We start from the raw sequence: 27160 nt of genomic DNA on the forward strand, positions 1-27160 counted from the left end.
AAGTTAAGGCTCAATGTAACATAACTTCAGCACCTATACTTGTTCAATGAGGTAATTAATCTTTGTCTTGCTCTTGCTTGAAAAATTATATCCGCTTTGGTCATCATTTATTTGTGAGGATATATAAAGAAGGTGCATGCACGTCAAGTATATGCGATGAACCATATTGGAGATACAGAGCAACTTTATTGAGTACATACATGTGAGTGTAGAAAGTACGAGTCTTTATGCAGTTTAACTCCTGCATGTGAGTGTATAAAGATTTGAGCCTCACATTGAAAATATGTTATAAGTATAAGTGATTAATATAAAATAGTTGGGCTAAACCTATAAGTTTAGGTTTTTAAGTTGAATGATGTCTGAACATACTATATATACTACCATCATTCACACTCGTTGCCATATTTTGTACATATATCATGTGAAATTCAAGAGTGTTATTATGGTTACTACAATTTTTATTACGAATTCCTTATAAACTAACTTAATAGTCCACGTAGCACTTATTATGCCAGCCACTAAAATTAGACTGCTATATAACAGTTTACGTGACACTTATTTTCATAAAATATAGACAATCATGTAATTTTGTACGGGATTATAATAAAAATTATAGTAACCAAGAAAAAAAAAGAAGCATAACATGAAGGTTTACATAACTTCATCTACTTTTTATTTATTCATTTTGTTTTTTATTTTAATAATAAAAATGTTAACAAATAACTAAAAGCATAAAATTCTTATAAAACACTTAAAACTACTTTCATCATCTTAATGTTAAATTACAACACAACAAGGAATAAAATAAAATGAAAAACACATTCTAAAACAATATTAACAAATCACCAAAAATAAATATTATGATTAGTTGAAAAACCCTAAAAAGGGCACCACCATCATGAAGGAGTGAAACATTATTGGGGGGCCATATGGTAAATTGGTAGTCTCCGAGTTAGCTACGGTCTCATGGTATTGTACTATTGTAGGATGGAAAAGGGTAGCAGCGGAAATCAACCAAAGTAAGGCACATAGAAGCTTACGTTCCCCTACTCTTATTCAACCTTCTCTCTCTCTCTCTCTCTCTCTCTCTCTCTAGAACTGTTTCTCTGTCCACACCATTAAACCACCTCCACCACCACCCTCCTCTCCATACAATGAGAAGAGAGACATAAAAACAAAAGGTGGTAGATGCATGAGCCACAAAAAATAATACATACGCTCTCTGTCTCTGTCTCTGTCTCTGTTTCTCTCTCTCTCTCATACACGCTCACCACCTTTCCTTCCTAAAAATCCTAATCCCTTTGCCTTTGCAACAATTTCTCACCAACCCTCTTTTATTATTTTCCGGTTCCACGCTCCCACAGCCGCTACCGTCTCCGCCTCTTCAGGTACAAACAATGCCTTCCTTTTCCTAGTGGCTTAGTTCTTGTCCTTGCCTTTTAAGGTAGTCCATGCTTGACTTGTCTGCTGGGTCTTTGGTCATAAGCATTCCGCGTTGACGACTTCGATGGCTGAGAACTATTCTTTTTCTCATATTTGGCTTTCTGGGTTTCTCGATTCTTGTGTTTTGGCTTGTGCAAGTCTGGCTTTTGGACTTTATATTTTGTCTACGGTAATTGAGTTTTTCTTTACCATTAACCCCTCCAAGAAAGGTGGTAGGTTGGTCGAGTTGACTTGGTTTCTAAGGAGAGAGATTAGGAATCCTACTAAGGATCTCTTTGGGTGTTTTTTCTTGGTATCGCTGAATTCTGATCCCATTTAGCATGATGAGTGTTTTGGGATTAGCGTGTACAAATTACAATGGGTTCCTTGTTAGAACTTTTTGGTTTTTTTGTTTGTTCGTTTCATTCTTCGTGGGCTTTAAGTTTTACCACCCTTTTACTAACTTGCAATTAATATACCAATTTCAGCAGCTCTGAGAGAAGATTGAACCAATGCGATGGGAGGCTTTTGGTGTTTGTATTGGTTAGTTTTTATTTTAATTGCATATGGGATTGTATCTGTACTCAAGATAATCTTAAATGCATACAAATCGAAGCCAAGCTGGGGTTTTTATGAAACATTGAGGGGAAATTATTGTTAGCTATTTCATCAATGTATTCCTATTATAGTGTTGAGTGCTGAGATATATCTTGGGTATTGGAACTAGATAACTGCCATAAATATCAATTTTCTACCCGTCCTTTATTGCTTTGAAGATGAATTTGGGTGGTATCAGTTGATATTGGAGTTAAACTCTAAGATGATTTGGTCACGGGATGATCTTTTATCCCACTGGTCATATATAGTAGTTTCTTAGTAAATGCCTAGCCTTTGCTCATAATGGTATGGAGTTTTGAAAATCTCGTACCAATTAAATGTAGAACAGTTGCCTGGTGATTTTTACACACACACACACACACAGAGATTTTCTTTTTATGTGTGGGGAAAAGTCCATCAGGTGCAGTAAGTGTAGCCGAGACCGACCTTTAACAATAATCTTATTCGCAAAGAAGAAATATTCCGTCTAGTAGTGATTTAAGTAGGTTCTCCTTGAGTTTGTTAAATCATGTATTCATTTTGATGTTTACAATGATAATTTATGGATAGAAGTAGGCATATTATTGATGAACTAATACTGCTTGTATAGCAGTATGTGTGGAAGAGAGATTTCCATTTCATGGGCGAGTGGACTTGAAAAATAAATGGAATCAAGGATTTTTATAACGACTAAGGCTGTCTGCTGGTGGAAGTTATCCTTCAGTTTGAGGCTTGCTTTCAAATGAAATACTAATAGAAGAAAAGACGTTTCTTGTGGCAAATGAATTCATGTTCTCTAATTTTTCATTTTTGGTTGCATTCCTTTTGATTGAATTCGGAGGAAGCTATTCTTTTTGCTCAAATCAAGTATATGAGAAACAGTAGTTGTATCTATTTGTATATGAGGAAATTGCTATAGACATCAGTGTCATAGAGTAAAATATTCCCATCATATTATGCTGCCCTCAACTAACGCTGTTCTCTATACTTTTATATGAGCATTCTGTATTTAGTTAATATTTTATTCATCTTTATCATATACAAGTGCTTGTTAGTTGTTATATTCTCTTTTAGAATAGATTCAAATTATGTATTTAATGTGTATTGTTTTGATTAGTGGTTGTCATTTTCATGTGTTTTCCACCTGAAACTTGGTTTCATGTGTACTTTTGTTATAATTGTTCTGTCTTCTCTGATCCCAAGGAGCTAGGTGATACATGGGAAAGGCCATCAAGTAGACCATTGTACATTAATTGGAAGATTTGAGTCAAACCATGGTGAGCTTACGAAGGCGCAAGCTCTTGGGACTATGCTCTGGTAAATACGCTAGATATAGAAATGATCAAGTGCTTGTATCGAATATCCCTATATAGGCTTTCACAAGTCAGAGTAATTAATATGAGCTTTTTTAATGAGTAGTTAGCGAAATTTTCTATTAGAGGTTAAACATAAATTCTATCAGTCTATCTTTGTGCTACTGCTTCTAAGTAAAATTACATTCTGCTGAACTAGAATCTAGTTTTATAACTAAAACTGATGGGCCCCTGCAGGGAGAAGTTCTTTCATAGCTCCACTTCCTAGGTTTTTCAATGGAACTGCTCCTGAATATCCTACCCAGAATACCAATCCTGTCAGAGTGCATCCAGTGCCTTCGGGTGATGTAGACCAGCCAGTGGGGGTAAGAATTATTAGTCCTTATTTATTTAGCTACAAGCACCATAATGATCATTGGAGTTGTTGTTGTCTGCCTTGATATGAGACTATCTTCTCAAATTTGTGCTATACCCGTAACATTTGTTTTCTGAAGTTTCTCTGTCTTAGATAGTATAAAAAGAAAAAAAAAGTATTGTTTTGTTTTTGGTTTTTTTTTTTTTTTTTTTTTTTAAAAAAAAAATTATGAATAAACAAATAAGTTACTCTTAATTAGAATCAAGCTTTTGGTGCATCTTTATATTCATGTCACATAGCCAATTCCTTCCAAACGCAATGGTAGATTTAATTGGCATATCCAAAGATATATTTTTAGTGATTGAAAAAGTTCAGGTGCATTAGATTCTATGCTTTATAGATATAAGGACAAATTACACTTTACCCCCCACAAACTACCACCCTAACCTCACTTGCACCTCCAAACTACAACTCATGGCAACTCGGACCTATTGGCTCCCAAAATGTTCCAAGTTGCACCCAATACCCTTAGTTTACAAAAAAAAAAAAAAAAAGACAAAAAAAGCCCACCCTACATAGGAGAGGGGCATAAGCCACACCCACTGCCCCTGCAGGGGTGGAAGTCCATTGTTTCCACCCCTGCAGGGGTAGTGGGGATGGCTCAAGCCCCTCCCCCCTCTGCGGGGGAGCCTTCTCTCTCTTTGTGTGCTCGTGCGCGTGTCGCAGTAGGGCGCCTTCATCCTAAACTCACCATCTCCAATCTCCCCTATTCCATGAGCCTTTGGTAGCGGCTATCTTTGGCCTAGTTGCGGGCCTGATCCAGCTGAATTGGAGCCCTACAACATCATCCCCATCCACAACCTGCTCCCAAACTACTCGTCCCTACGGTTCTTGAAGGTTTGCGCCATGATGATGGCGTTGCGAGTTGTATGGGAGACCTGTGGAAGCCCCACACACCCAATGGCGCTGCATGTGGACCTCCTAGACTGGCTGGCCCTCTTCTTCGACTTCCACCCTTGCAGGGGCAATGGGGTGGCTCCAGCCCCTCCTGCGAGGGTGGGTTATTTATTTATTTATTTTGGTAAACTGGGGGTATTTTAGGTAAAAAGGGGGCAACTCAAAACATTTTGGTAGTTTAGAGGTCCGAGTTGCAGTGAGTTATAGTTTGGAAGTGCATGTGAGATTAGGGTTGTAGTTTGGGGGAAAAGTGTAATTTACCCTTGATATAATCGTTAACCAGTAAGCTGGATGTTTGCTAGATATATGATTTCCATTGAATGCTTTAAACTTATCTTAAGTTATTTGATATTTCCCAGAATAAAGTAGGACCTGGATCATCAAATGAATCTGGTTCAAGCTCATCAAAAGAGCAGCCCATTCAACCAGTTGCAGGTTTGTTGTTCAGTGATTTATCTGCCCTATATATGCTTGAGTTAAATATGTCAAAGTGGGCTTAAATTTGTTCATTCATTGCCTGTGCAAAGAGCATTAATATTTCGTGCCTTTTTAGAGAATTTTTCTTTAGTAATCTATTAAATGGTCACAATTACTGGATACCTTACAGAGACACTTGTAAAAACATTTTCTGTTTCTTATTTTGGAACAAATTGATAAGGATATGTTGGGGAATAGAAATAACGAGGGAAGGTGATACAACAAGGAATGGTTTGATATGAAAGCCTCCTCTTCAAGTTATCGGATATCCTTGGTTTGGAAAAGCGGGTTATACAATCTTATGTTGTTTTTAATGATTGTGGTGTTTGAACAATACTTCTGTCAGTAAGCTCAGAGGATCTAGACCCTCAATATTTTTATGAGTTCTTCTGCAGGATATCAGCACATACTGCTCATCCAGAGACAAACGGTGTGATCAATCTTTTCCCAACTAGACGTTCTTTTCCATTTTTTCCCCCAGCAACTCCTAGATGAGTATCTCTTAACTGGGTATTCGTTCACAAACTCTTTGTGGCCTTTGCTTGCTCGCTCTTGTTGTCAAGGCACCACTATCCTTTAGATATGCTTCAAGAACGAACTCCCGAGTTTTGTATAATTGTTAAAGATCATGGAAAACCAACTAAATAACTTGATTTTAGGTGACATAATATCAAGAATGAGAATATCATACACTCATCATATGAAGCCTAAACTTTTGCAGTTTAATCGAAGTAACAGGCTTTTGCACGTAAAATATTGTAAATGTTACCAAACTTAAAAACTCTCTGAAACTAGTCCTTTCCTTGTAAATTATCATCCTCATCTTCTACTATTCTTATTGCAAATCACTAAGTTGAGCCTTCTAAGGTATTTGTCGACATTAATGGTGAAATTTTTTGTATACTTATCAGTAGTTCTAACAGATATCTTTTTAAACTTAGTGAGTCACATCAGATTAGTCATGAAAGTCATATCATCTGGTTAAAATCGGGTTGTTCTTCATATGAATTCTCAGGAGCATGCTATAGTTCTTTATCTGAATTGAGTCCTCTTTGTTTACATTACTACTCTACTTCTTTGCAAGATTAATTCATAAGGAATTATATGTCATATTAATGGAAATTCTACCTTCTGGAGGGTCTATATTTTGGAAATATTAGTTCATGGGCGACTGTTGATTTTGGAGAAGCAATGATGAAAATTCATGCAATTAAAGATCCAATGTTGCACATATTGCACGTGTGACTGAACCAAGTTTTTCAGACACCTTGTGCATCATAGCTTCCTGGCATATGAGATCTGGACCTGTTTACTTCTCTCTAGGGTCTTTAGGGTGGTTGCTTGAATGGTTTTATTTCCTTTAAATAATATGTGGAGTTATTATTATTATTATTATTTTTGGATAAGTAATAAATTTTATAAAAAAAGGCGTAAGGGCGCCCCTAAGTACACAAGTAGTACACAAGGGAGCAACCAAAACAGCCCAAAAAGAAAGAGACTCAACAAACCCGCAAGACCCTAAAAACCCAAAATACCTAAGACCTACGAGAGGCACTCAACACTAGTACACTACATGATGTGAACCTTGCTTTTCCGACGCTGGGAGATTGCATAATCGTCGCCATAATTAATGTAGCTTTTCAAATTCAACACCTCCCTCCTACCTTTAGTCTTTTGGTGCACAATCATTGATTCTCGATGAAACTCCTCTTCGCTTACACTGGCATCCAGGATAGCCAAAAGCGGGTTTTTTTGGAAGTATAAATGGATAATCTGAGTTTAGCCCGTTCTTATTGATCTTTTGGGTGCGAAAGTCCAATTTTTTACCTTTGGAATTCAACTCATGTTACGGCCTGATTTTTTCCTTTTGTAGGGCCACCAGTAAAACGCAGAAAACGACACAGGAGAAAGCATTTTCAAAACCAAGAACCATGTCTGATGAGAGGTGTCTATTTCAAGAACATGAAATGGCAGGCAGCAATAAAAGTTGATAAGAAACAAATTCACTTGGGGACTGTTGGTTCACAAGAAGAGGCTGCTCGTTTGTATGACAGGTAGTGCTTTGAATCTCACCTTTGTTCCTACCAACAATTTTTATTTGCAAGAGCAGTATTGATTTTAAAGTAACCATGAGATTATGTAATACACAAATTCTTTTGCTGTGATTATCTATCCCTTAACCCCACCACAAGAAAAAAAAAAAAAATTGCTTCTCAGTTGGCACAAGTGGGAAAACCATGACCCCTGCTTGTGGGGTTAACTGCACAAATCAATATTTTTCCTTTTTACCTACATGTGGCCCTTGTTTATATTAGATGATTGACCACCTTGCTGTTATGAGCAGTGTCATCAATGCTTATGGGCCTTGTACTTCTCTTTGAAATTGTAGCACCTTCAGATCAAACCTTTTTAGTCTTTATAATGTTGCATTTTGTGCTGAAAACAGAATATCTTGATTCCTAGTTGTATCATCATAAGAATTTATTATAAGTTTTTCAAGGATTGTAGCTAGAAACACTAATGCTTGGTTGTTTGGAACCAAAAACCTCTATTAGGTTTTAGTTTGTTGGCAAATTCTTGTGTCAATACATGTGGTATGGATTGTTAAGTTGTAGGTTTTGGTTCAGAGTTGAGTTGGTGTCAAATGCAGTTCAAGAAAAGGCTGGAATTGAAGTTTTGAAGACTTTGATCGCAATTCGTTTGATCGAACCAGTTTGACAAGTTCTATACAAAAACTTGAAAGGTTCGATCGCAGTTTGTTTGATCGAAGTGGTACCACAGTTCACATACAAATTCCAGAGAGCTTCGAGCGCATGTTGGATCAAAGATGTGTATCAAGTTCCATACTAAACCCCGAGAGCTTCGATCATAAATTTGATCGTAGTTCGTTCGATTGAACACATGCAATCTTTTGAAACCCTAATGTTTGTTCAATCGAACTTGACCTTTGTTTGATTGAATTGGCCACATACTTATTTACTTCTTAGCCGACTTAGCCGACTTGGTCTTTAAAACCCAGTTTTCTCCCTACCTATATAAGTTTGTTGAGCCACGATTTTTCGTGAGGTGTGGAGGCCCTTATTCTTTATCCATGGAGAGTTACCAAACCTTCGAAGCCTAAATTGAAATACAAACCTCTCATTGTTCCTTATTAAACCACAAAAACCTTCAGCCATTGGAGTTTCGGGGTGCAGATGAAATTCTATAGAAGAAAGGCCATAGTACTGGATCTACTATGGTAGAAGACAAGCGGATTGTTTGTTGGGTACAAGTCAGTGTCTTTATGATACAAATATTGGGTAGAACCCACACTTAAAAACCGGCTTACAAGGTGAGGGTGCCAAATAGCTTATATACACATGGTTTAGATTAAACTTAACTCATGTGGGACACAAGGATCGTAATATACCACCACGCTTTTGAGCTGACATCCACGACGGCTAACTCTATTGACACTGACCCGATGGTAGTCCTTTCTCTTTTGGCGGCTCCACTTACCTATTAGTATTTTAATCCAGCTCATAGGTCATCTCCTACGTGACTCGAACCCGTAACGTGGTGTTTTTAGCTCTAATGCCAAATGATACAAACTTTGGGTAGAACTCACCCTTGAAAACCGACTTACAAGAAAATGGTACCCAAGAGCTTATATACACATGGTTAAGATTAAACTTAACCCATGTGGGACACAATGATCGTAACATACCACCACGCTTCAAAGGTTTTGTAAGTATAGATTGATTCTAAGATCTTGCATGGTCAATACCTCAATGTATTGGGTGATTACATGCAGTATTGTAGGAACACAACTCCTCAAGATGGAATTCATAATCTCATTAATAGGAATTAAATAAATAAGAAATATTCCATGGAGATAGATTTAATAGAAATTGATTATTCTGAAGTATCATGACTCATCATTGTAGTAAGAAGTTACAAAAATTAATATATTCAATAAAATTTGATTATAAGAGTATAATAATAATTAAGAGATTAAATCGGAGACTCATTTCTTCTATAGTGGAAAATTTCCTATGGTTGGTTGCCCCCGGAGTGGTTTTTCTTTTAATGAGTTCTTCAAAAGTTTCAACTTCGTTACCAAAATCCTGGTGTTGAATTTGTTTTATGATTTACGTGGTTTTGGTAATTATTTTTGTAGTTGGGAAAATTTTAATCTGTTGTGATTGTCTGCAAACACCTATTCAAACACTCCTCCCCCACCCCCCCCCCTCCCTCCCTGTAGGTGTTATTTAGGGTTATATTGCTGCATGCAAATTTCAAACTTGAAAGAAGTCTCCAATAATTTTAGAAATTCGGGATTTTTTTTTTCTTTTTGTTTTTCTATCTGAAGTTGAGTGACCCCCTCCCTCTCTCATTTAAGGGATCAGATCAAATAGAGGAATCACGTATGTCTGTTTTCCCCTCTTTTAATGACACACATGATGAAAATCTATGTTGAGAAAACAACCCATTAATTAAAAAAAAGGGGGGGGGGGGGGGGGGGGGGGGCTACTTTCCCTCTCATATATAGCATTGTACAAACAACCCTGGATTATGACTTAGAGATTCCAACACCAAAAGAAGTTGCTCAGTTCTCTCATTCACATTTTAAGATTATTCTCCCTGATTTAAAATTGACCAAATTCCTTAATTCTGGGAGCCACAATATTGCAGAAAAAAAAATAAAAAATTCTATTGACCTGAAATTTTTATATTAGAATAAGTAATGCGAGAAACTACATTTTTATCTCATAATGTTGATGTGGTAGTCCCAAGCAACCTTTGGATTAGTCATTGTTAAAAAAAAAAAAATTCCAAAGATTTGGTTGGAACTGCCACACAACTGTGACATCAACATTGTAGGATAAAAATGTAGTAGCTAGCATTTTTCTATTAGAATACACCAATTGGATACAGAAAATTTTCTATCAATATGAAATTGTAATATTAGAAGACACCAATTTGATAGAACAGAGCCAAGTACATAGGAAACTGCAAACTAGTATAAATAAGCTCACAAATTCTTAAAGCAGACGGACATTAAATGATGGTTGATCCATAGATTTATGTAAATTAAGTTGATTTATAGTGGGAAGTCTAATTTAATGTCAGATAGCCAAAGTCTACTCTAGTAGTTGGCCAGTGGACTATAATTATGTAACCTTTGATTCAGGTTGCTTCTGCTAAATTCTAAATCAGCCATCTGGACAATAAGACTTCACGTTTAACACCAATTCATTCATTTGGAACCTTAGAAAATAAGATGTTGGGTATCAACAATTCGTGTGGAGCTGAAAATAATTGACTCGGCAAGTTTGCAGCTAAAAGGTTATGGGATCTAAAACAATTGATCCTCCAAGGGGAGGGAGGGTGTAATACAAAGATTTAATGGTATGAGGAGGATTAGGGTTGGGTAGTAGGAGCGAATGAGTGTTATTCTGGAACTTGGATGTTTTCAGGCTAGAAAGGATTTTAGCTGTAGATTATGTCATAGTTTGCAGAAATGAAAGTACCTTGAAATGCATGAAAGCATGTAAGCTAATACAAGAACAAGAACAAGAGCATTGGTATAATGGGATATCCAAGCCACTTTAAACTGTACTGTATAGTCACCACATGCACGTTTTTGGTGCTTTCATGAATGAGGTGGCAATTGAAGACATATTCTGGGCAGGTAACTATTTCTGAAAGAGCATGGCTTCGTGGTGCTAAGATTTTTGGAAAAAAGATTCTATTGAAATGTAGAAATGAACAGAAAGATTTGGAAGATGGGTTCTATATAAGAGAACAGGCACGCGCACTCAGAAAAACTTTCCAATTCACCAAGAATGACACTTGCCTATTTACCCCTATAATTTTAACTAGAAATGGGGATAAAACTGCTATTTGTCCGAATCTAGGCACAAAAGATGGGAATTGTTTACTCATGGTAGTTCTGCTATTCCTTTGGACTTCCTGGGTTTCTCATGTTTGGGCTTTTGTTCTGTAATCTGCTCGTACAAACAATAATGGCGGTCTGTCATTTCCCTTTGTGCTAAATCATCAGGCTAAAGAAAGGAAATCAATTCGTTACTGATGATTTTTGGGTAAGCTTTATCTGCCAAAATAGATTAATTACAGGTATGTTTAAACTCATTAGTTTCTTTCTTTATTTCCAGGGCTGCTTTCATGTGTGGGAGGGAACCCAACTTTGAGCTTTCGGAGGAGGAGAAGCAAGAACTTAGGAAATTCAAGTGGGAAGAATTCTTGGCAATAACTCGTCATGCAATAACTAGTAAAAGTAATCTTTCCGGCTAGACTGTTTCATAATTATCTTCAGGGTTCATCTATCCAATATTTGACTGGTTTCCTTTTTTTAAAATTCAGAACACAAGAGAAGGCTCGGGCCAGGCTTGCAGCGGAGTTCTGAGTCTTCCTTGCAGAACAGTGAATGGGATGGCAAGCATGAAGTCAATGGTCTTTCGGCTTCAGAAGATGTGGAGCCAGACACATCACCATCTTGAAAATAATGAAGCAAGAAGGCTGGATTTTCCAGTTCTAAAGGTAAAAGTTATAGCTGATAGGCCTCCAATTTTTGGTGTATAAAGGCCCCTATTAGGGTAGTCGTCGTAGATTTCTTTGTCTCTCGGTAAGCAAATCCTTAATTATTTTTACCCAATAAAGAGTTCATATTAGCTGTAATATAGTTATTAACACCATCATCCTTAATCTTATGTACTCAAGCAGAGCGCTATAATTCTTTTTCCCCATAGTGGAAAGCTTAACTATAATTCCTCATTACATGCCGTTCATTTATAGACAGACTCCAACCTAGTTTGATAGAAAACTCTGTCCTTTTATTTAGAGCTGCCTGAGAAATTTTGTTCCAAAGAGGATAAGTTTCTTCCTGCAGTAAATTTGTTTATGATTGGATATCAAAGATTGTGACTGAAGGATAATTGGTGACGAATCCAAGCGTCCTTATGAAGGCAAAGGCTTGGGTAAAAATCTTAAATCGATTTGTTTAACTGCCAAATTTGAAAGCAAATCAAGATTCTGGGGTTATTCTTTTTCTCTAAAAGAATTGCGTTCATCTTAATGTTTTAAATTTGAATGGTTTCTCTTTTTTGGTTCCTTATTTGTTTGAGGGCTATTAAAGCAATTTGATTTACAATGACATGCACAGCACCTTCATCATTTGTTTAACACTCAAATAGTCGGGTCCAATATTACGATACTAAGTGTTTCACATTGCTAAAGTCTAATTTTAATGATGATTATAATGTGTATATAAGTTTTTGAACACCTATTTTCTTGCAAGCCGGTTCAAGGGTGATTTTTACCCGAGATTTGATACCAAATATTTGCTACATTTGGTAACAAATCGAAACATCCCGTCATAGGTTCGAGTCTGGAGTGACATATGTGGGGAGTAGTCTGCCGTGGACGTCGAATTTGAAAATGTGGTAGTATGTTACGAATCATAAAATCGAAATACAGATTCAATGAATAGTCTTCGATGACCAATGTTGTCAATTTGATCGTTTGGAAACTGCCAAAAACCCAACAGATGCATAGATAAACATCTTTTAATTTTGGTTTAAATTAATGAAGTCAAATAACTCTCTTTTTACTTAAATTTAAATGATGGATAGTAGCGCTATATAGAGAAAATAGAACATAAAATAAAATTTTTAAAGCACCAAAGAAATAATAGAATTTCTAAATTTTTTTACTGCTACATTATTTATCGTACACAAACTATTAACGATGGATGTAATTAAGTTGAGTCGAATCGAGTAGTAAATGTTCAAGCTTGATTTAAACACTAGTTGATTTCAAGCTTATTACCGAGTTAAATAATTTGGTCAAACTCGATTCATTTATTTTTTGAACAAACTCTAGTTTGTTTAGGACTTGCTTAATTAATTTATTCATTCATTATATAAAGTAAAAATCATGATTGTGTTTTTTTTTTTTTGTTGGTAAAATCATGCTAATCATAAGTTACTTAATTATTTGGGGAAACCATATTTACCCCCCTCAATCTACTACCCTTGTTGCAATGTCTTCTCGATCTTTAAATTTTGTTAATGTACCTTATTGATTTACTATTTGAGTTGCAATGTCTCCCTTGATACCCTTGAAATGACAAAAATAATCTATATTAAAAAAAGAAGAAGAAAAAGACGCATAGCATGACCTGGTGACCCTTGGCCTCGTTATGATGAGTTAGTAATATGTATATTATAGAGGGTATTGTTGTCATTTTCACTTGTAGAAGGAGGACATTGTAATCTCAACGGTAGATTAATAAAGTATATTAATCAAATCTAAAGATTGTGGGAACATTGCAAATTGAATGGTAGATTGAGAGAGTAAGTGTAATTTTTCCTAACTTTTTTAAGATTTTATTATTTGAATTAATTAGATATATTAACTCGAATCTTAAATAATCTTATCTTGAATATGTGATTCTATATGTATGTTTTATAGTGTGTGTCTATATATATATATATATATATATATACCAAAACTTACAATCATAACCATTTAAAATACTAGGAAGAGATTTTTTTTTTAAAAAATAAAATAAAATTTAAGATGTTCTTGTTACAAAGTTAGAAATAATACAATAAAAAAAAATAATAAAAATAAAGATATACGAGCTTATACAAATTAAGTCAAATTTATACAAGTTCGGCTAATTTAATAAACAAGTCTAAATTTATAGTATTATTATAATAATGAATCAAACTCTTATAAAATTATAGTATTTAAGCTCGATTAGCATAATAAAGAATCAAATTTGAATCGAGATTATATGAATCGAGTTGGACCGGTTAACGAATTGGATCCTACCGTTGACACTAATACGTGAAAAATGAATAAAAGTATAAAACCATGCTTCAGCTTCCTTGCAGGTTGGTTTTAAAAGCCACAATATTTCGGAAACCCTGAATAAAACCCGGCCCGGAAGAGCTGGACCATTACCAGCACCGTTATGTCCACCGCTTCCGTTTGCAAGATCATTGCTAGCATTCGCTGAAGCATTAACTGACCAAAACAAAGCGAACTTTCATTTTCTCTTTTGTTGAAAAGAACAATGGCTTCGGAGGAGTCAAAGCCCCTAGAAGGAGAGGCTTCATCGTCGTCTTTGTCCTCCGATAGCTGGAAGGAGCGCATCTTCATCCCTACTCTCCTGGCAGGTCTCATTTCCTCTATTTCGCATCTGTTTGGTTGCCGAGAAAACATCTGAAACAAGAAGAAAGTTCTTAAATTTTAGGTTTTGTGTTACTTTTTTGTTGAAAACTTGAGAGACCCATTATTCCTAAACCATTTTTTTTTGTATTGGGTGCGTGCACTTGGATATAGGTAGGCTCAGAATAATGAGAAAATTTATATGGTATTGAATTTATGAAATTGGGATTTTATTTTTTTATTTTTTGGTGGATTTGGCAGGGATTGTTGGCGGAGGAGCTGGGTTGATGTCGAGGCATCGGAAAGTTCACGGTCTCAAAAACATATCTGCTACTTATGCTACTAATCTCGCCATTGTCACCGGTTGCTATTGCGGTAAGTTATTTTTATTTTCATTTTTTGTGTCCGGTCTCAAGCTTTATAGAACTTTCAGTGACGTGATTATGTTGGATTATCGGTCTCTTTATGTGTTTACTTAGTTTTATTTATTCATGTAAGGATCTTTTGAAACCCCTGAAATTTGAACTGCTACAATTGTCTTCCGCGTAAAGTTCAGTGTCATACATTACATGCCAACTATCATCTTACAGTTTGGTGTTGGTTGGCTCAACTGGTAAAGTCTTTTGTCATAGAACAAGGGAATTGAGATCAAATCCCGCATTCACCAGGGGTGAGGAGTTCAAGGGAAGGGAGAGGGCCACCTCCTATGTGCAGCCATAGGCCCAATAGGTCTCCAATGGACAATAAAAAAACCATTGTCTTAGAATTCGATGAGTTGTGACAAGCTTTGTTGGACCCCCTCCGAAAGAGGATTGTTTGATGTTAGATCTTTCTACAACGTCTTTGTCCCTCATGATGATTCCCTCTTCCCTTGGAAGTATTTGGCAGATTAAGGTTTCTTTGAGAGTGCCTTTCTTTGCTTGGTCAACCTCCCTAGGGAAGATCTTTACTTTGGATAACATAGGGAAGCGACTTGTCACTGTGGTCGATTGGTGCTTTGTGAGAGGAGCGGAGAGTCTGTGGATCATCTTCTTTTCCATTATGAGGTTGTTGTGCCTTATGGAGTGCCACCTTCAGTTGTGTTGGGTCGTCTTGGGTTATGCCTAAACGAGTAGTAGACTTTTTTGCTTGTTGGAGGGGGTTGTATGGTAGTTCTTAGAGTGTAGTTGTGTGGAAGACGGTGCTTTTATGCCTTTTGTGGTGTCTTTGAAGGGAAATAAATTATACAAATTTTGAGGAGCGCGAGAGGACGGTGGTGGAACTTAAGTCTTTCTTCTTCAATACTCTTTACCTTTGGACAACTATGTTTGTCTATCTAATTTGCTTAGTATTCATAATATTTTTTTTTTAATAATGTTCCTATTTCTAGCTCGGTATTTCTCTTGTGTGCTTCCTGTGGACTTGAGTTGTTCTTTTTCGCTTTTTAATAATACTTCGATTATATATATATAGCAAAAGCCAAAAATTCATACCCCTGGTTATGGTTATATATCCCATTTATTTCAGTGGCTCCACTCAGGATCATGACTTTGCATCTTGAAATGGTATGAAATAATTACGCAAGCATGAGCTGTTTCTGTATTGGTACCTTTAACATTGTGTCCCTTGATGAGTTGGTATTGCCAAAAGCATTGCAACTTGGTTTTCTTGCAAACATAATGCTCATTTTGCCAATTTGGAAGCAGTCGCTATTATTTGCTTGAAAATGTATGTTTTGCTAGTTTTACCCAACTATTGGTCAATGCCTGGAAGTTTGCATTTAGAGCTTCCGGTTCTTTCTTGTTTTGTGAATCATCTTTAGGATCTTGGTTTTCTGTTGAAGCCGAATGAGAATTCTAGAATATCTTTACTCAACTAATAGGGCTGTAGTTAGTAAATCTGGATGTAGAGCTTTCCATCTGTTAGAGTATATTGTAGACTTTTGCAGACTATTCTGGTCTTAGATACCAAGACAATGTAGAACAAAAGGATTACCTAATTTCAGAAACCAAACCATCTCCCCCGTCCCCCCACCAAAAAAATAAAATAAAGACTTAGCTGATGAGCCGGTTGGTTTGAGAAGGGGTGAGAATATAGGCATTTCTTTTCAAACCAATCTACTCATCAGGTAAGTCTTTTGTTTAAAAGACTATAGGCTTGCCGCATCTCTAGACTCATGTATATTGTAGAGTTCAATGAGCGTTTAAAGTTTTCTAGTGGTCACACTATCTAAGAACTACCTATGTCTCTCCATTTTCAATCTCTAAGAATTATTTATCTTATTGACATTGTATTCTCTTCATTGGGTTGTGTTATTGCCTTGCGAATATCTAAGTAAGAAGAATTGAAGGAATAATCTAGGTAGAACTTTAGAGTGGAGGAATGGCCTGAAAGCAGGTGTTCCATGTGATCCAGGAGCAACATACTTCAAAATACGTATACTCTAGCTTTATTACTGCAGCTGGGTTACTAATTGGATTTGATATGAGTGCCTTTTTTCCTCAACTTTTTATGGTAGGCTTATTGCCCTTTGCACTTTTAATGATATTTCGATTACTTATAGGAAAAAAAAAAAATTATGGGCATACCGAGGAGCAACATTTTCAAATATGGTATACTCGAACATTACTACTTCAGCTAATTACTCAGAGGATTTGATTTCGGTGTTTTTTATATTGTTTTATGGGTGTACTAACAAGAGAAGGGTAAAATTCACCTTGGGGTTGAGATATACTGTTATTAAGGTTTTAGAGTTTTATTGTGTATTTGATTTGACAGGAGCACGTGAGTTTGTGAGAGCAACTCGGAAAACTGGACCTGATGATCTATTGAACTCTGCAATTGCGGGCTTCGGTACTGGTGCTCTGCTTGGGCGTATTCAAGGTTAAAATTCCATGAATCTCTCTCTCTCTCTCTCTCTCTCTCTCTCTCTCCCTCCCAACTCTTGGTGTGTGGGTGGGTGTGTATATATGTTTATATATATTGTTCTTTGTCAAACTGCTGTGGGAACAATCATCTGCTTGTTGTAAACAGGATCAAACATTGAACAATTCTTGTTGCTTTTGTCTAATGTGTGTTACATAACAAATTTGCCTTGCAATATCTAAGTTGTTAGCCTGGAATTCTATTTCATATTTTTCTGTATTTTAAAACTAGTAGAGATGAATGAACTGAATTTGAGCTTTAAGTAGTCGTCTACATGGGACAGGAAAATCCAATAATTCTGTGGAAACTTAAATTGAGCTAGAACATCGTCATTGGAATTGAAACTTTGTCCAGATGGTTGTCTTGTAAAGCATTGTCAAATGGTTAATGTGTGTTTATGGAGAGGATGCTAGGGGCGTGGGATAGAGGGCTGGGGGGAGGGGACATTGTAGTGAATGGTGATGTGCAGGTACATCGACCATGGTGCACTCAAGCACTAAGGAGGCTATTGATTTTAGGGGAAAAATATTTTTTGGCCCCCAAACTCGACTCCTTTTTTCATTTATGCCTCCAAATGACCAAGTATGACACTTAAGACACGTCAAAGCACCATTGTTTGTCAAAAAAGCTCCTCTGTCAGGATCGGGCGTTAAAATGAATGGAAAAGTGGTCACTGTTACCCTTTACTGCTTTTTTCCCACTCAAGTAAGTTGGTTTTTTCTTTGGCATGTTAGGTGGTCATTTAGGTGCTTACCGTTACTCGATCATCTTTGCTATTGCTGGGACAGCAGCGGATTTTGCAACGCTTAGACTAAGCCCTCTCGTGAGAAGTTACTGTGAATCTATATTTGGGAATAACGGGAGTTCACAGAAGGGTGATTGGTTGAAATTGCCAGAGTGGTCCCCTATCCGAGTGCTTGATGAGGAAGCTGTTGCTGCAAAACAAGCCCGGGAACAACAGCTCTATGCACAAAGGGTGGAACTCGGCAAATTGAGCAAAGAAGAATCTTGAGAACATCTTGTTTTTTGTGCTTGTTTCTCCAGCTCATTGGAAATGGCGTCAGTAGACAGTTTTGACGAAGTTGGTTTGTTTATCTCAGCAATTTCCCATTCAATTGATGATCTTGCAGCAAGTCCTATCTAAATTTGTCCTAGTAATGTTCTTGGAATGCAAAGGAGATCATCAGATGTGTATACTAAAACAATTCAGAAAATTTCCTGGCAAATAAATGGTCGAAATAATTTTTTCTCATTCCTGGAATATGCCATTTTGAAGGCAATTAATTCTGATAGTGAAATTGTGCTTTTGCAGCTTTGAATATAATGTTAGAAATTATATTTTTATTTCACAATTATCTTAATTTTTATTTTACATTTAATATTGATGTAGCAGTCACAACTAATTTTGGTTGCCTAGGTCATTCCAGCAACAACTATCCCTTGCCCCTGGGGTGGGGGGTAGCTCCCCCGGCCTTCTTCCTCCTTTAGCGAGGCAGGGGTAGCTGTGTCACCCTTGCCTTGTGGGATGAGGTTCGGTAGCTAAGCTGCCCCTCCCTTTATTTTTTAGATTTTAATTTTTTAAATTTAATCTTTTTAGTATTTATTTTTTAATAAATAAATAATTACTATTTCAATATGATGCGATAAAAATGTTGACGTGGCTTAACGAATGTCACATTATTGGACCGAAACAAAGGACCCATTTGAAATCCGTGAAAAAGCTTAGCAGTCAATTACAATTTTAAAAAATAAAAATAAATAAATAATCAAGAAATGATTGCAAATGACGCATTTACTCATGGATTAATTTTAGATTTACCCCCTTCTTTTTTTTGCCATGTGTCAAGTTGAGGTGGCACTTTTATACACAGCTATTTTATTGGGCTCTTATACCTATAAAAATCCTAACAGATATACAGAGAGAGGTATTTGATAATAAAGGACACTTTAAAGAGTAATTTGATCAATTTTAAACTTTATAAAAAGTAATTTGATAAAAGATTAAACCCAATCTCTATCGTATTTTTCTCATAAAATTTTGAGGGGAAACTCCATTTACTCATCTCAATCTACCATCCAACTTGCAACACCCCCATAACCTTTTAATACGGCTAATGTATATTACTCATATAACATTTGGGTTGCAATGTGTTCAGCAACTTAGAACAAAAAAAATACCATGGTTAAAAATTCTGAAAAAAGACAATAGAAAAAAGGCATTACCTCGGTCTACTCTTTATATTTATATTCCTTTTTTTATACATGGCATTTTTGTTATTTTAGGGGCAGAAAGAGATCTTTGTAACCCCAATGGTAAAAATTGGTATGGAACATTAACCAAATCAAAGATTGGGAACATTGTAAATTGTTTGATAGACCGAAGGGTAAGTGCAGTTTTCCCAAATTTTAATGTCTGTTTCTCTTACCTTTGTGTGTCAGATTTAAAAATCTGGTGGACTAAGTCGTTCATAGATTTTTTTTTTATTTGTTTAATAGGTAAGTTGTTCATAGATTTAGTTCCCATCTTCCATTTTTCCTGAACACCAAAGGATGACCGTTAAGCAGCTGAATGGAGGCGCGCACGTCCACACACTCTTGTTTTGCAGACAGATATGCATAGCTTGCGTGCCAACAAACAAGCTCGAGCTTGTGTCTCCAGCAACAAGAGATCTCGAATTAACATCGCTTCTCCAGCACAAAGCCCAGCTTAATAATGCATTAGTATTTGCTACAGCCTATATTAGAATTGTTGATCCTAAAAGCCTCGTGTAATGCTTTTAGCATCTAACATAATGGATGTTCTTGGTCCCCAAAAGAAGAGCCCAGAGAAAGGAAAATGAAATGGTAGTTACTAGTTAGATGTCAATCTCCATCTTGTAAATCCCAAAGCTTCTTTCAGTCTTGTGAAGTTGCAAATTAGTAAATATAGTCATTTAAAAGGGTTGGTGATTTGGACCTGGATCCCCCTACAATTGGGGATCCCGGAAATTCTCCATTTCTCCCCGCACCTTCAATTGGGCAAGGAGCAAAAGCAGAGAGCCCACTACATGAGCAATTTAGCTTGCTCCTCCTCCCCTTTGGACAGTCAATTGTAGGGAATCTCAATCCTGGTGATTTGGGGAATTGGTGTATCTTATAATGCTAGAAACAACTAACCATCTGTAGTTTCTAATGTATCGGGGTCATACATAACTGGCCACTTTTGAATCATTCATGGATCCGAGTCTTTACATGAAACCAGAATTGACCAGGCTTGAGTCCATGCATTTTAAGAAGTACAAGGGTTTACATGAAACCAGAAATCTGAATTGACCAGGTCTTCATGACCTACCCAGCCCCGGAACCCCACGAAAGAATAAAAAGAACAAACATTTAATGGAATATGTTCTGGGAAGCCAAAAGATGAGCAGTTGAACCCTTTTTGTTTCGTTTAATCACTCCAAAAATGATGCCTTTTACTTTAAAATTAGATTACGGGCAAGACATGCAAAACTGTTTCAAATCAACAGGGCAATCATTAAAAAACATGTTGGAAGGGTGTAGACAAATTGATATGACTAGAAAACTTCATCTACAAAAACTTCATGTCAATAAACAATATCTTAAACAACAGCAAAATAATTCAGATTTGTGCTTGTCATCTACATGTATTTAACAGGCTCCTACCTAAAGCTCAACATTGCTGCTTGAAAACATTTCACAACAATAGCAGCGAAGTTAAAAATCAGCATTTTTGTCACTTACCAGATAAACTTCAAGATAATCAATAGGATCACGGAAGCAACCTTTGATGTCTCCTCGTTTTATGAAAGCAGTGAGACAAGAGAGACAAACTCAAGTGTTATCCGACCCTTAGACCTCGTGTTGATGACAAAGTGTTCAGGATATTTCCTAAGCAACATGAGCAAGCCATACCAAGGTTTCCCCTTGGATTCGACACCAGGCCAATCCTCAGATGTGAGATATCTCCTTACTCGACTATGATGCCAGACATTAGCATATTTATCCACCAGCTGACCAAGAATAGAACGATAAAGTTAAGGGTATATTCTGAACAAAACCAGAAATATAGGTCAGTATAAGGGGAAAAAAAAGCTATTCATATTAGTTCCTGTTCTAAAGAAGGGTAGCTTAATAGAAATAATATACAGAACAACACTAAAGATTATTATCAAAAAGTCAATATCTTTAAATTTTTTCTCATAAGAATCAAAACTTGCTAGAAACCATGTTATAACAACATCCTTGGGACACTCAAAATGGAATGTTAAAATCCAATCTTATTGTAGCAAGAGATAGTGCTCGAGAAACTGGGTATATGCTAAATGCCAAAAGTAGTAGCCACAACCCTACAATTCAAACCACCTTATAAAATCATCTGATTGTCAGAGGCCCAAATTTCAAATTTTCTCTTAATTCAATGATAGAATTTTAAGTTAGTACCCAAATATTAAAGATTTGGCGGCCAAACCTATAATATTTTTTTTTATAAGTAAAATATATTTCAAAAAGAGCGGGGGGGGGGGGGGGGGGGGGGGGGGGGGGGGCACAAGATAAGACGGCAAGTAAATCTGTATTTCAGGCAAGTTAATCAAATAGTAAAATCTGAATTATGCACGAATTACTTCTTGATGTTGAGAGTTGCATGCATGAAAAAGACAGGCAAATAAGTTGGCAAGGCATTGTATCTTGCAATGGCAAGTACGCATGGTCAGTAATCCAAAGATGTACCGGGTGGGTTTCAACACAAATTTGTTTGCCCTGTGTCCTTTTGTTGTATCTTGCAATGGCAAAAAATATAATTACATTATACTGCTTAAAATTTTTGACAACCAAACAATTCGTAACCATTCTCCAGCATAATTTGTGAACATGGCTTCCACAAATTTAACAGAATGCTATCTTCCTGCCAAAGCCTTTGCAGTATGGAAGAGAAAGCATGACATCTAATAGGGAGGTGCTCACTTGCTGTAGCGGGGAGTGCTTCTTGAGGGTTCGGGTTTGAGGGATTTTGGTATTTGAGGGTTTGTTGGGTTTCTTACTTTTTGTGAGCTGCTTTGGCTGTTCTTGTGTATACTTCATGTGTATTTAGGGGCGCCTTACGATTTTTTAATAAAACTTTATTACTTATCAAAAAATCTAATAGGGAGGTGCAGGGTAAGGTGTTCAATTTAACAGAATGCCATCTTTCAGGTTTTGTCAACATAAAACCAGAAAATTATTGTGCTGCAACCACCAAAGTAGGGGGTCTCCCACCACATCATCCATGGCCAAATTTTATTAGGCACCTGGTGGAACCTGATAATGAGAAGCATGTAAATATATAACTTGACTCTATTTAGTTATCAAGCATTCAGTGGATAGAAAAGGTCAAGACCCTTAGAACCAACATCCAAGCAGTAAAAGTCTAAGCCATTTCATGCAAAAAATGCTGAAGGGTAAGACCGTATCCAAGCCACCTCTCCCAGGACCTCACTTATGTGGTATCAGCACTGACAATGGCCCTATACAAGCAGTAAAATAATCAATAGAGAACAGTTGGTCAAAACTAACCACAGCATGAAGTCTCTCCATAGCCATCCATTCTCCAGGACCACAAATATCTGAGAGTGCAGTAGCTACAGATGATACAACATCCTTTTCTTCCAACTGAATAAGTTGGTTATTGTCAGCTTCTCGATCAACCCTTGCTCTTCCCTCTGCTTTCTTCTCTGCAGGAATTGGAGGCAATGCCATGCCAATTAAAGAGTATTATGTAGTTGCTATAGTTGTATCAAAATGTATGAAGGCATTTGGAATTAAGGAGGAAGGGAGAGAGAGAGAGAGAGAGAGTATCAAACCAACTATTTAGTAGTTCAATTTGACAAGGAAGATATCAATAAAGAAACAAAATTTCAGGATTGTTGCTCTAATCATAAAAGAAATAGAATCAGTGTAATCAATAACCCATTACTTTTGTCAGTACTTCTCAGAATGTATAATAAAAACTCAATTATCTAATACTTCTATATATTTTTAGCCAAAAATCACCAACTATAAGTCCTAGCAAAAACGATCAAGCATGAGGACCAGGAAAGGTTAATACCAAAAAAATCAGGCTTGAGTTATGATAGATTGGACACCAAGAACTGATCCATCTCGTCCAGATCTAGTTAAAAATGAGAAATAATGATTCTTAAAGACTTAATGAAGGGTAACAATGTAATCCACCAATGAACAGAACATATAAAAACCTTTAGTATGGTAAGCCCCAAACATGAGTTGCTGGATGATGTCTTTTTGATTTCATATTCTATATGCTAATAACAAAGTACCTTTTTATATGTGTTCAAAATCTCTGCTTACTGATATTCATAAAAGTAAAAAAAAAAAAAAAAAAAAAAAAAAAAAAAAAAAAAAATCTCTGCTTACTGATTCTAACATGTGTTCGGTATCATTATTACGTCCATGAATAAGCAAAACTTTTTGTCACCAATAGGGTGACATAGTGGGTCCAAGACCCTGCAGATATGTGACTGTAAATTACCAATCAAAAGACGAAATCCTACAAAACAAACTGATGCATTCTCTATGAAAATGCAACATACAATTTCATTCAACACCTTTCAAAATAGATGCATCAGGGAAAACCATTATAGTGCTAAACTCCAAACGCAGCAGTCAGGAAATTAAAACTGAGAATGGGGTGAGAGTAGCAAGCATGTATTAAATACCCATATATAGGTACTAGCAACAGTGGGTGCAAAGTGCTCATCAATACCGACAGTCACCTCAGGTGGATCCATACAGACAAGGCTAAATGTGGATTGACATTGTCATTCATAAGTAAACTTGTAACAACTATCAATAATCTGAAAATAACTTGGCATATCAAGAAACATATTATGAATACCTATACCAACCCAATGACAAATGAATACTCTCTCTCTCGCTCTCGCTCCCCCCCCCCCCCTCTCTCTCTCTCTCTCTCTCTCTCAAAGAGAAAAGAAACTGTATTCTTTAAGTTGATCTCGTGTATTACTTTACCAAATAATAAACAAAAACAAGAAAATCTATGATTAAGGCAGAAAGGAATGTTCAGTATCCTGTTTTACTGATATTTTTTTGAAGTTAGCATTCAACAAAACCAAATTGCAGAAAGTCTGGCTGAAGAGGGCCCAATGTTCAGTAGTCAGAATCTAATGCCATGATAACACGCAAGACCAGTACCCCAATTACAGATTAAAAACACGAAATTGTCTTCAAAAAAGATCATGACACATCAAATCCAGAAAAAAAAATATTATAGCACAGTTAGAATCCAACACATAATAAGAAAATTATAGCTCAATTGATCAATCAAGAGATATTATATAAAATACGTACAGATTTCAGATAGAATAGGGGTTCAAAAGTCAAACTAAGTGATTGATCAAGGGAGAAAAATGCAGTTCAGTTGGCAGAAAAAGCAAGAGAAAACTGGGAAATTTACTAACAAGCAAGTATAAACAGCCAGATGCCAACAGTTCTAATTATAAAGATTCTAGGATCCTATCAACTATACTATCATGTTCATACTGAACCACTAATTCTTCATGTGAATTTAATCAAAATATAATTAACGGCCTCGGGCTCAGAATCGGACAAACGCTGTTTATACGAACTTGTTTAATAAAAACTTAAGGAACTCATCTTGTTTGCAAGAGAAAAACAAAATATTATTATACAAGTCTGACAAACAGAGCCTGGAAAATTCATTTGAAGGACATGTTCTTGCTGAGGACCTCAAGGGAAAATCAGAAAATTGTAGAAGATATATGTGGATGGCAGGAGATATTCAGGCCACCACCAGGCTGAGATGTGCAAATCAATAGTGGATTTCTTGAAGTTGCAACCCGAGAGAATCGAGTAGGTCTACACTTGGTACTCAAAATCCTTCCCCTGAAGCTACAAACCCAGCCACAAGGCTCACAACACCACTGCCTGAGGTGCCCATTAATATCTCTGTGCCTATGATTCTAGAGAGAGAGAGAGAGATGGCAGATAGAAAAAACAAAAAAGATGCAAAACAATCACTCCCAAATGCTGAAGAAGGATAAGTAAATTTCTTTTTCATTACTTGAAAGATGTTGAAAATATTTGTAAGAAGTATGTTAAATAAATCGCTCATTGCAGCTGTCAAGAGTCTTCACCAGTCAAGTTTTGATTTATTTTTTACTCAATGATTCTGAGGTCATCAAGCAAGAAATCTACCACAGGAATAAGGTCACATAATTGTTAAGGGTCACAAGTATAAGCTTTGGCTTGTCTTCCTTGCTTAGTTCCACACACTGCCCAAAGCCATTTGGATCACGTAACTGGCATCACAGCATAAATGGAGAGCATCCAAGATTTCTTTATTCTAGACCACATCACATAACAGTTTGACTATCAGTAATAATGAATAAAGGTACTCTGAGGCATTCCTCCACTTTGCATCTACCATTTTTATCTCCATCCTCATACCAGTAAAATACATAGTATTGTACAGCCGAACCCACATATTGTTCTCACAATTTCTTCACTTTGTGCTGGAAACAAAACTTTTCTGATTCATTTGAAGTTTACAATTATTTGCAATTAGCACCATACCATTACACGTTTGTCATTTTTGACTCGAGTGTTTTAAGCTTGCCATGATGGTTTCCTGAATGGAGGTAGGTTCTAATCTATGTATGCTTGTTTATATAAGCGAATGGTAAAAATCACAAGTGCACATGCTCAAACTGGCATGCTGTAAAGCAGTTGAATTTTGAACCTGATATTGAAGATATTGATCTAATTTGGTTTTTGATACATTTCTGCATTATTTACATATCTCTGACTTTGTACATGAACACAACCCAGGGACTCTAAAATCAACAACTGTAGCCATTTCCAACCAAAACCCTACAATCTACGTGGAGACTAAACAACAGAACAGTACCAACCTCACCACTCATATTTCACAGCAAAATCCTACAAGTACGACACCACTAACAATATCAACAATGCTACAATAAGACGGGGTAAGCCTTGGCCTTAAGCTAAGGGCTTTAAGCCTAATTCTTGATGACCCCAATCGTTTAAACACCTACACAAAACAATCATAACAATATCATTGGTTCATAAACCATCAAAAGCACATCCTTCCAACAAGCACAGAGTAAACACCATCTAAACATAAACAGAGAAGCATATGCAATTAACGGAATGCTGAAAAACTAACCCAATGCTCCGGCCTTACCGCCCGAACCACCGGCGCCACTATACCCGTACCCTTCGAACCCTTCTCTCCTCAGCTTCTTCGCACCACCACTTCCATCGTCGTCGTCGTACTCGTCGTCCTCATAGAAATCCCTCCCCCTCCCCTTCTTCACCGCCTGCGGCGGCCCCGCCAGATGAAAATTCGGGTAGTGTGCGGCGGGGGCGGGCGGAGTCACGTAGTGGCGGGGAGCGAGAGCGCCGCCGAGAATGCTGCGAACCGGGAGGAGGAAGTAGAACTCCTTGTCGCCGATCTGGAGGAGGTCCTGGGAATCGAGCTTGACGGGGGGATTGCCGGGGAGGTGGAGGACGCCCTCGACGAAGCAGCCGTTCTTGCCAAGGACCTCGAGGGCGAAGCGGCGGCGAGCGAAGTCGTAGAAGATGCGGGCGTGGTGGCGCGAGATGTTCATGCCGCCGCCGAGGCTGGACAGGTCCACGTCAACCGTCGACTTCTTGGAATTGCGGCCCAGAATGATCGAGTAGGTCTGCATGTAGTACTCGAAGTCCTCCCCTTGCAGCTTCGCGAACCCGGCCTCCACGTCGCCGCCCGTCGCCCCCATCGCCGTTCCTCCGACAAACTGGGATCGATTGAAAATGTGGGAGGGACTCCCGATTGGGGATTTTCTTGAGCTGTGCTTGATTCCTCGTCGCAATAATTTAATATTTTCTCCAATAGTAAACCAAAAACAAATAA

The 27160-nt window shown here is 37.0% G+C and overlaps 3 protein-coding genes across 9 annotated transcripts; 2 read left to right on the plus strand and 1 right to left on the minus strand.

Annotated features, from left to right (window-relative positions):
- Window positions 1-1049: 1049 nt before the first annotated feature.
- Window positions 1050-11802, plus strand: LOC133864030 (ethylene-responsive transcription factor-like protein At4g13040). Of its 6 annotated transcripts, none has more exons than XM_062300215.1 (8): window positions 1050-1388; window positions 1911-1965; window positions 3223-3336; window positions 3570-3697; window positions 5004-5079; window positions 6995-7175; window positions 11280-11401; window positions 11488-11802. In XM_062300215.1, the coding sequence occupies exons 3-8, from the start codon at window positions 3294-3296 to the stop codon at window positions 11622-11624; spliced, it is 687 nt and encodes a 228-aa protein (XP_062156199.1). In that variant the 5' UTR covers window positions 1050-1388; window positions 1911-1965; window positions 3223-3293; the 3' UTR covers window positions 11625-11802. The 6 variants fall into 6 exon arrangements, with proteins under 6 accessions (XP_062156199.1, XP_062156201.1, XP_062156200.1 ...); XM_062300217.1 differs by having other exon boundaries at window positions 3230-3336; XM_062300216.1 differs by having other exon boundaries at window positions 1914-1965.
- Window positions 11803-14019: 2217 nt separating this feature from the next.
- LOC133864022 (uncharacterized) lies at window positions 14020-18457 on the plus strand. The gene is made up of 4 exons (XM_062300205.1): window positions 14020-14309; window positions 14563-14676; window positions 17059-17163; window positions 17940-18457. Exons 1-4 carry the CDS (start codon window positions 14207-14209, stop codon window positions 18215-18217), a joined length of 600 nt encoding a protein of 199 aa, XP_062156189.1. The 5' UTR covers window positions 14020-14206; the 3' UTR covers window positions 18218-18457.
- Window positions 18458-20745: 2288 nt separating this feature from the next.
- On the minus strand, window positions 20746-27160 carry LOC133864141 (FHA domain-containing protein FHA2). 2 transcript variants are annotated; one of them, XM_062300378.1, is made up of 3 exons: window positions 26450-27160; window positions 22759-22916; window positions 20746-21218 (listed from the first exon to the last, which is right to left on the minus strand). In XM_062300378.1, exons 1-3 carry the CDS (start codon window positions 27024-27026, stop codon window positions 21009-21011), a joined length of 945 nt encoding a protein of 314 aa, XP_062156362.1. In that variant the 5' UTR covers window positions 27027-27160; the 3' UTR covers window positions 20746-21008. The 2 variants fall into 2 exon arrangements, with proteins under 2 accessions (XP_062156362.1, XP_062156361.1); XM_062300377.1 differs by having other exon boundaries at window positions 26432-27160.

The sequence above is a fragment of the Alnus glutinosa genome, chromosome 3, assembly GCF_958979055.1.
Source record: "Alnus glutinosa chromosome 3, dhAlnGlut1.1, whole genome shotgun sequence".
NCBI classification, from domain to species: Eukaryota; Viridiplantae; Streptophyta; class Magnoliopsida; order Fagales; family Betulaceae; genus Alnus; species Alnus glutinosa.

Excerpts from the sequence above, each read along its gene's own strand:
- LOC133864030 (XM_062300215.1), top strand. The coding sequence starts at position 3,294 with ATGGTGAGCTTACGAAGGCGCAAGCTCTTGGGACTATGCTCTG. Across the intron at positions 3,337-3,569 it reads GCTCTTGGGACTATGCTCTG|GGAGAAGTTCTTTCATAGCT; the intron begins GTAAATACGCTA and ends GGGCCCCTGCAG. Across the intron at positions 7,176-11,279 it reads GCTGCTCGTTTGTATGACAG|GGCTGCTTTCATGTGTGGGA; the intron begins GTAGTGCTTTGA and ends CTTTATTTCCAG.
- LOC133864022 (XM_062300205.1), top strand. The coding sequence starts at position 14,207 with ATGGCTTCGGAGGAGTCAAAGCCCCTAGAAGGAGAGGCTTCATCGTCG. Across the intron at positions 14,310-14,562 it reads CATCCCTACTCTCCTGGCAG|GGATTGTTGGCGGAGGAGCT; the intron begins GTCTCATTTCCT and ends TGGATTTGGCAG. Across the intron at positions 17,164-17,939 it reads TCTGCTTGGGCGTATTCAAG|GTGGTCATTTAGGTGCTTAC; the intron begins GTTAAAATTCCA and ends TTGGCATGTTAG.
- LOC133864141 (XM_062300377.1), bottom strand. The coding sequence starts at position 27,026 with ATGGGGGCGACGGGCGGCGACGTGGAGGCCGGGTTCGCGAAGCTGCAA. Across the intron at positions 22,917-26,431 it reads CGGTAAGGCCGGAGCATTGG|AGAAGAAAGCAGAGGGAAGA; the intron begins GTTAGTTTTTCA and ends CAATTCCTGCAG. Across the intron at positions 21,219-22,758 it reads TGGAGAGACTTCATGCTGTG|CTGGTGGATAAATATGCTAA; the intron begins GTTAGTTTTGAC and ends ATTCTTGGTCAG.